The sequence below is a fragment of the Saccostrea cucullata genome, unplaced genomic scaffold (genome assembly GCF_032062105.1).
Source record: "Saccostrea cucullata isolate Sc308-1 unplaced genomic scaffold, CSIRO_AGI_Scuc_v1 ctg2791, whole genome shotgun sequence".
In the NCBI taxonomy this organism is placed as follows: domain Eukaryota; kingdom Metazoa; phylum Mollusca; class Bivalvia; order Ostreida; family Ostreidae; genus Saccostrea; species Saccostrea cuccullata.
The window spans coordinates 42,592-50,842 of NW_026938785.1; the positions used below are offsets into that span (position 1 = coordinate 42,592).

The 8,251-nt window shown below is 37.7% G+C and overlaps 1 protein-coding gene across 1 annotated transcript; it reads left to right on the forward strand.

Annotated features, from left to right (window-relative positions):
* Positions 1-1,061: 1,061 nt before the first annotated feature.
* LOC134251250 (caprin-2-like) lies at positions 1,062-3,193 on the forward strand. The gene is made up of 3 exons (XM_062733635.1): positions 1,062-1,089; positions 1,625-1,699; positions 2,740-3,193. Exons 2-3 carry the CDS (start codon positions 1,633-1,635, stop codon positions 3,129-3,131), a joined length of 459 nt encoding a protein of 152 aa, XP_062589619.1. The 5' UTR covers positions 1,062-1,089; positions 1,625-1,632; the 3' UTR covers positions 3,132-3,193.
* Positions 3,194-8,251: the final 5,058 nt, after the last annotated feature.

Here is an 8,251-nt window from a genome sequence, read left to right on the forward strand (position 1 = left end):
ATGACTTTCCAAAGGAACTGTATATACTGAATAAAATTCATACAATGAAAGCATGGCTTGCGGGGCAATTTTTTTTTTTTAAATTCATTTAAACTTGACTAATTGATAAAGGAAAAAAAGAGATTTGTGAAATTAAAAATTATCTCTCTTATCAGATTATCTTTGTTCCTTAATATTGGTATTTAAAAGGTTAATAGAATTAAGCATAAATATATTTGTAGATTGATTGATTGATTGTATACTGTTTAACGTCCTTCTCCAGAATATTTCATTGATATTGAGACGTCACCATTGCCGGTGAAGGGCTGCAAATAAAGGCCTATGCTCGGCACTCACGGCCTTTGAGTAGGGAGTGATCTTTATCATGCCACACCTGCTGTGACAGGGGACGTCGGTTTATACGGTCTCATCCGAAGGACCGCCCCATTTAGTCGCCTTTTACGACAAGCAAGGGGGAACTAAGGACCTATTCTAACCCGGATCCGCACGGGGCTATATTTGTAGATAAAAAATTCTTTTAATGATCTTTCAATTTATTGCGGAAAAGCATATTTTAAAATTAAGGACATACGCAACTTACGTTACCTTCTGATTACTTTTCAAGATATTCTTAATTTAAGATTATGGTGTCATAAGATGTTCATTGACAAAAATTCAATATGCATTACTAGGGGTTTTAGGAATATATCAAATTATAAATATTTTTGCATTATTCAAAGAAAAATATACAGAAATTACAAAACATATATTCCAGATTTTTTCCCCATTAAATTTATTTAAGAAGAGGTGTATAAATCCATATATAGACATTTGTAGTATTGCAAACATGCCTTTCATTTCGTGGAACTCATCAGCTCCAGGGAAGAACCCAATAATGTTCAAACAACGTTGCATTTGAAATTAATTATTCAAAATTAGCTCGTACATTTCTTTTTTTTTTTTTGCTGATATATTTGTATTATATAATTTTTTTTTCGAGATTAATTGCACGGTTAAGAAACATATGTTACAATGAGTCACCCATATCTGTCTATAAATAGGTCTGTTCTCTCATTTTCGTCGTTCGGTGAGCGAGTTTTTAAAGAAAAGGTATGTAATTCAATATATTCTGCGTCAATATATATTTCTATTACAATTCAAATAATATTTTCTTCACCAAAACAATTTTTTCTGCCATGGAATACTAAATCGGTTAAAAGTTTATATCATTCAGGCACGTAGCATCATTTTTGAAGGTTTGGTGGTGGTGGTGGGGTAGCAGGCAAAGAATTTTCTTTGAACTCTCCTAAAAAAAGTTGATAAGCAAAAAAAAAAAAATTAAAAAAAAATTAAAAAAAAAAAAAAAAGAAAAGAAAAAAAAAAGGAGAAAAAGTTGGCCAAATTCGAAAATTCTATTTCGTGGGGTTGGGGGGACCACTTTTTTGCAATGTCAACTACTTTCATTACCAAATTTTATACTACATTCTCAATACATTACTGATAGTGGGGGTGGATGGTTTGGGCAATTAGACTTTCAATTAACATTTCCTATAGTATAACTTTGGTTGGGAAAAAAAGTGACCCCCTGCCCCTCCCCCTGTTGCTACGTGAATGCCATTAACTGTATTTTTAACTGTATTTGAAGGTCGAAAGATGATGTTTTTCCAAACTGCTGCTCTTGTGCTGTTATTATCAGCGCTCGGAAACGTGGAGATGTCAGGTACATTCTTAATCCTTGTTACTTGTAACCTTAACTACAAACAGTAATTATTATGAAGGAACTCAAAATCTCTCTCATGTAAGACTACGTCGTTTGCTGTTCGTGATGTTTTATGTTTACTGTGAATTCGTTTCAAAATAATTTTAATTATAGGGACTCATAATATGGATATTTGCATAGAAGAATTAATGTTATGAAAGTCATTTTATATCAAATAACTGGGATTCAACTTCCATCACATTTTTCAAAAAATCTGCAAAAACGTATTGTAAAACCTCAGAAATAGTTTTTTTTTTCATTTTGAATTAGATTTTTTGAACAAAATACAAGATAAGGACAAAATTGTTTTATTTTTCTAATTTTCACTTGTATGGCTGTAACTTGATAACCAGTCCCAAATGTTCTTGTGGACCAATGGAAACCACCATCTGTTTTCTGTTTGTAGATATTATGTAAAATCAGAGACATAAAAAATTAAGATGTGCAACTGTTCAAACTCTCGGGTTATTTCTAGCTTATTTTTTTTTAATCTCGTGCAATCTAATGCAGCTTAAGTCACATAAAAGTTTAGAATTATTACGAATTACATAGTATCTTTTTTTGTTAATATGTATTATGAATTGTTCACGATGTAATTTCTTCATAAGTTTGTAATGCAGTGACAAAGGAGAAATCCGAAAAATGTGACTTTTGGTCGGCCATATTGTCGCGATCGCTCATTGACCTATTTATTTCCCAAATTTGCTTTTAAAGATTAAACGAACTTTACAATTCAGGCATCCGAATCTGGTATGATTTATATTATTGATCTTTTTTATGTTGCTGGTTCGAAAACCACAGTGGGACGTGGAAACCGGTCTTTTGGTTGAGACCGTATATAACGATGTCCCTTGTCGCAGTACGAAAAAGATACCGCACTGCACAATGTCCCTGAGTGCCAAAAATTAACACAATTAACAGCTTGCAACCAGCAAAATTCTCGAAAGTCACTTTAAACAATACAAAATCAATCAATCTAAGATTGTGCTTCTATATTTCAGGTGACGTTATTGCATTTAATGCATACATAACAAAAACACTGCATTTAAAAGAAGGAACCCTCGCTGATGTTGTTTACGATGGTTTGTATTACAACCATGGAGACGCATACGATCAGCAGACGGGTGTCTTCACAGCGCCATCTAACGGGCTTTACGTGTTTACATGGTCAAGTTGTGTAGCAGCAAAAAAGATTTTTGACGTGGAACTCCTTCTCAATGGCAAGAGAACAGGACTTGGAAACTGCAATAACGTTGGGGGTAAAGGATATGCAAACTGTTCAAATACATTTCCACTGGTTTTGAAAGCTGGGGATAAGGTGAACATCCGTACTACAAAACATGCAGATTATCTGCACCAAGATTTTTCCAGTTTTTCCGGATGGAAAGTATAAAGACAATCAGATGCAAATGTATACTACAAGTATCAACGTAATAAAGCAAATTTAAAAAGCTACCTTTTCTTAGTTTTTTAACATATGTAGAAAAAATGCCGTCTGACTATACTGTAATGTAAATGGTGTTTACTAAGTTTGAATTTGGCGCCATTAGTTGGCAGGTCATGTGACTACCGCTCTAAGGGTATATAAACGTCACAATGCTAGCGTCAGCATATTCAGTGTTGGTTTGGCTGCAGAAGTGAAAGGTTGTGCTAGGTAAGGAGTTATAGGTAAGCCGACAGTTTCCCATAAGAGAACGTGGATCAAGCATCCTTACTCTCGCGGGAATAGCTCGACTAGTCCTCAGTGGACATACATATAAAAAGAATAAGTTTCTTTAGTATTAGGTGTTGAGTAGCTGAGTACTCATTTGTTGAGCACTCGTTAAACGGGAAGGTTTTACTCATTAGTTGAGTAGTATTTTAATTACTGTAAATTTGTATAGTTAGTATTTGTTATAGTGATTTTTATCAGTGATTTGTTTTGTTAGGTAATTAAGGGTAATCATTTTTATTTTATACGAGAAGAACTCGTACGCCTTATTTGTATATTTTGCAGGCGATTATTTTTGTATATACGTTCGCCGTATTTGTATATTTTGGCAGGCGATTATTTTAAAGTATTATTTTTGAGTCTCGGTCTCAGTTTAGTAACTGAGGGATCCAGTATCAGAAGAGAACACGTTACATAATTTTTGTTGACAGCGGTGGGATCCTCGAGACTCGAGTTTTGTTCTCTAAAAATGGATAAGAGTTTGGAAGAAATACAAAACGAAATCACTGCCCTTGAAGGACAAATTGAGCAGATAAGGATTGAGAACTCATTCATGAAAGAAACTGGTAGGATTGGCCATTCGACTCCTAAGACGACTCATGCAGTGAGTAATCCAGTAGATGAGCCTGATTCTGGACTAGCTTCGGGGCGTCCTTCCGAGTATGCAGATTTCTCGGAAAGTGAGACTAGTGATCAAGAAGAGTACAATGGGACCAAGCCTAAAGTAAGATTCTCAACAGCAACAGCGGAGCTGAGAGACGAAGGAAATTTGGAGTCTAGAGTGAGAAACTCAGAAGAAAGGAGAAGAACAAGTAGTTGGGAGGAGTTCCCAAAACTGAAGGAAAATGAAAATCGCCCATATGTACTGAGAAGAGGAGAAGACGGTATAACGATGAGGCGAAATCGTTCACGTGAGAAGAACAGAGTAAGAGATGAACAAGGAACGAAATCCGACTCAACAGAAAAAGCATCGGTTAGTTCGTTTATAAAACCAGCTACATTCGATGGAAGCGGATCATGGCTAGATTACAAATCTCATTTCGAGGCTTGCTCAGAACTAAACAGATGGACTAACAAACAAAAAGGTCTATACCTTGCGGTTTCGTTAAGAGATCAAGCACAAGGGATACTAGGTAATTTGAGCAGCGATGCTACTCACGATTACTCAATCTTAGTGAAAGCACTAGAGGAAAGATTTCTTCCTGCAAACCAAATGGAATTGTATAGAGTGCAATTGAGAGAAAAACGTCAAAAGGCCACAGAAACATTGCCTGAGCTTGGACAAGCGATCCGAAGACTCACTAACTTAGCATATCCTTCAGCTGGTAACGATTTACAAGAAACTTTGGCTAAAGAGCAATTTATCGATGCCCTAGTTGACTCGGATATGAGAATACGTATTAAACAAAGTCGTCCAAAGACATTAAATGAAGCAATCAGTCTTGCCGTTGAACTTGAAGCTTATGTTAAATCTGACCGGCGAAATCAAGAGACAAAGAATTTTGCTCGCCCAGTGGCCAGCAATGAATCAAAAGGATCGGATTTTGAGTCGAGAATGAATTCATTGGAGAAGACTATGGAGTCTATGCTTCGCGAGCTTACTCAGCTAAAGAAACACAGTGTTGTTACTCATGAACAGAGAAAAAGTTATGAGAAGAATTCAACAACCCAGAAGTCCAAAGGTCCTATGTCTCAACGGACTTGTTATAGGTGTGGAAAACGTGGTCACATAAGCCTATATTGTAAGAAACCAAAACCCAGCCAAGACAACGGAGGAAACAAAGGGACAGACCATTTCTAAAAAAAATAGACCTAAGGATTCAAAAAAAGGTAACAGCAAATTCTCATCTTTGAGTACAGAAGAAGAGAAATCCGTTCAGAATAAGGTGGGGATTAGTCGTGACAAGAACGAGGCAGGAATGTTTATCAAGGCAGTAGTAAACAAACGTCCCGTTAACTTACTGGTGGATACTGGAGCAACAATTAGCATCCTTGCGTCCTATGTTTATGAAGAGTTGAAATCGTCTCTCGATTTAACAGAACACACAAATGACATATTGTGTGCAAGCGGGTCAAAACTTAAAGTAGAAGGGAAAACAACTGTCTCGGTTACATTCGACAACAATGATAATGTCTACTCACAGCAAATGACAGTAGCTGATCTGCAAGTGGATGGTGTCTTAGGATTAGACTTCATGAGGACCCATTCCTGTGTAATTGACGTACACAACAGTAAACTGAGAATTGGTGAGAAGTACTACTCGCTTTTCTTCGAAGGAAAAATTGGTTGTTATCGAATAGCAGTTGTTGAACATCTGAACTTACCCCCAAGAAGTGAAATAGTCGCAATTGGTCGCGTGTGCATCACCGGCAATGAATGTTTACCTGAAAAGACGCACATAATTGAGCCGTCCGAAAAGTTTAAGGGTGAAGATCAAATGTTGCTTGGACGAACGCTTACTCATGGAACTCAAGACGTACCTGTACGAGTACTCAATTTATCCAATGATGTTAAGCACATCTATCCTGGAACCATAGTTGGAATGATGACTCCAATAGACAAAGTAATGAGTACTCAGACGGTTGTGAGACAACATGAGAAATTACCTTTATTCTTGAAAGATTTGTTTGACAGAACAGTGAAAAACTTGACTAGTGAACAAGCAGTGCAGGTTAAAGAATTTTTACTCAAACATGCAAGCGTTTTTGCATCTTCAGAAAAAGATCTCGGACGAACAAATGTCGTTAAGCACAAGATCGATACTGGAAATGCAGCTCCCATAAAGCAGCCATTGAGAAGAGTACCTGTACATTGGCAAGAAGAGGTCGACAGACAAATTAACGACATGCTGGAGAGAAATGTGATTCAGCCAAGTTCTAGTCCCTGGTCTTCGGGAATAGTGTTAGCAAAGAAGAAAGATGGCACAATGAGGTTCTGTGTCGACTATCGACAACTCAATACTGTGACAGTTAAGGATGCATATCCACTGCCACGCATTGATGAGTCGTTAGACTACTTAGCTGATTCTCTTTGGTTCAGTACCCTAGATTTGAGCTCTGGGTACTGGCAAGTTGAGTTGGACCCCAAGGACAAACCAAAAACAGCTTTTTCAACAAAGAAAGGACTCTATGAATTCCAAGTCATGCCGTTTGGTCTCAGTAACGCACCAGCAACGTTCGAGAGACTAATGGAGACAGTGCTGGCAGGCCTACAATGGCAGATATGCTTGATTTATTTAGACGACATAATTGTCGTCGGTAAATCATTTGAAAACATGCTAGAAAATTTGAGCAAAATATTTGAGAAGTTGGAAGGAGCAGGTTTAAAGCTCAAGGCCAAGAAATGTTCGTTATTTGCAAGAGAAGTAGAATATCTTGGACATGTCATCTCAAGCAAAGGTGTATCCACAGATCCACTAAAGATAAAAGCAATTAAGGATTGGCCTATACCTACCACAGCAACTGAGGTTAGGTCTTTCCTGGGTCTTTGTGGTTACTACCGAAGATTCATTGAGAAGTATGCAGAGAAGGCAAAGCCACTTACTCATCTGACTGAGAAACACAATGGCTTTGTTTGGAATGACGACTGCCAGGAGGCGTTTGAGAAACTGAAACAGTCTTTGATGAATGCACCCATCTTGGTCTATCCAGATTTCTCAAAGCCTTTCATACTCGATACCGATGCGAGTAACAACGCTATCGGAGCGGTTTTATCTCAGAAGAATGAGAATGGAGAGCAAGTTATCGCTTATGCAAGTAGAACTTTGTCTAAACCGGAAAGAAAATACTGTGTCACTCGTAAAGAGTTACTTGCAGTTGTTTACTTTGTGAAGTATTTTAGGCATTATCTGCTTGGAAGAAAGTTTACAATCAGAACCGACCATAGCTCACTGAAATGGCTCATGCGTTTTAAAAATCCAGAAGGCCAGTTAGCTCGATGGATCGATGTCTTATCAGCTTATGATATGGATATTGAGCACAGACCTGGAAAACTTCACCAGAATGCAGACGCAATGAGTCGCATACCATGTCACCAGTGTGGATACCGAGAAACTGAAGAAGATAATGCAGTTGTGATGAAAGCCACAGAAACGGAAGACAAAGAGCAGAATTTGTCAAACTCTGAGCTTCAAAGACTGCAAGAAGAAGATCCTGATATTGTTAAGGTTAAACATTGGTTGACTAAAGGTGTTAGACCTAAGCACAAAGACATAGCTGGTGAGAGTCTATTTGTGAAGTCATTACTCACACAGTACGACAGATTAGCCTGTAAAGACAACATCCTATTCAGGAAGTGGGAAGACTTTGAACTCAAAACTGCAAAACTCCAAGCTATCATTCCGATGAGTTTGCGACGAACAGTACTCAAGTTTTGTCATGATAATCGTTCTTCAGCACACCTAGGAGTGAGAAAAACCATAAGTAAGATACGTCAATCTTACTATTGGCCCGGATTACAGCGAGACACAAGGTTATACATAGCTGGGTGTGAGCAATGCTGCAAAAGAAAAGGACCAAATAGAACTAAACGAGCACCAAAGCAGTTAGTTGAAGCCGGTCGACCAATGGAGAGAATAGCCACTGATATCTTAGGTGAGCTGCCAGAGACAACGAACGGTAATAGATATATTCTAGTTATATCAGATTACTACACAAAATGGACCGAGAGTTACCCAATGCCCAATATGGAAGCTCGTACCGTTGCAAAGATCATGGTGGAAGAATTCATAACAAGATTTGGCGTACCATACTCAATCCATTCTGACCAGGGTCGACAATTCGAGAGTTTGTTATTCCAAGAG

Bases quoted from the DNA above. Each gene is read 5' to 3' on its own strand.
- LOC134251250 (XM_062733635.1), top strand. From the start codon at position 1,633: ATGATGTTTTTCCAAACTGCTGCTCTTGTGCTGTTATTATCAGCGCTC. The intron at 1,700-2,739 runs GTACATTCTTAA...TCTATATTTCAG, and splicing joins CGGAAACGTGGAGATGTCAG to GTGACGTTATTGCATTTAAT.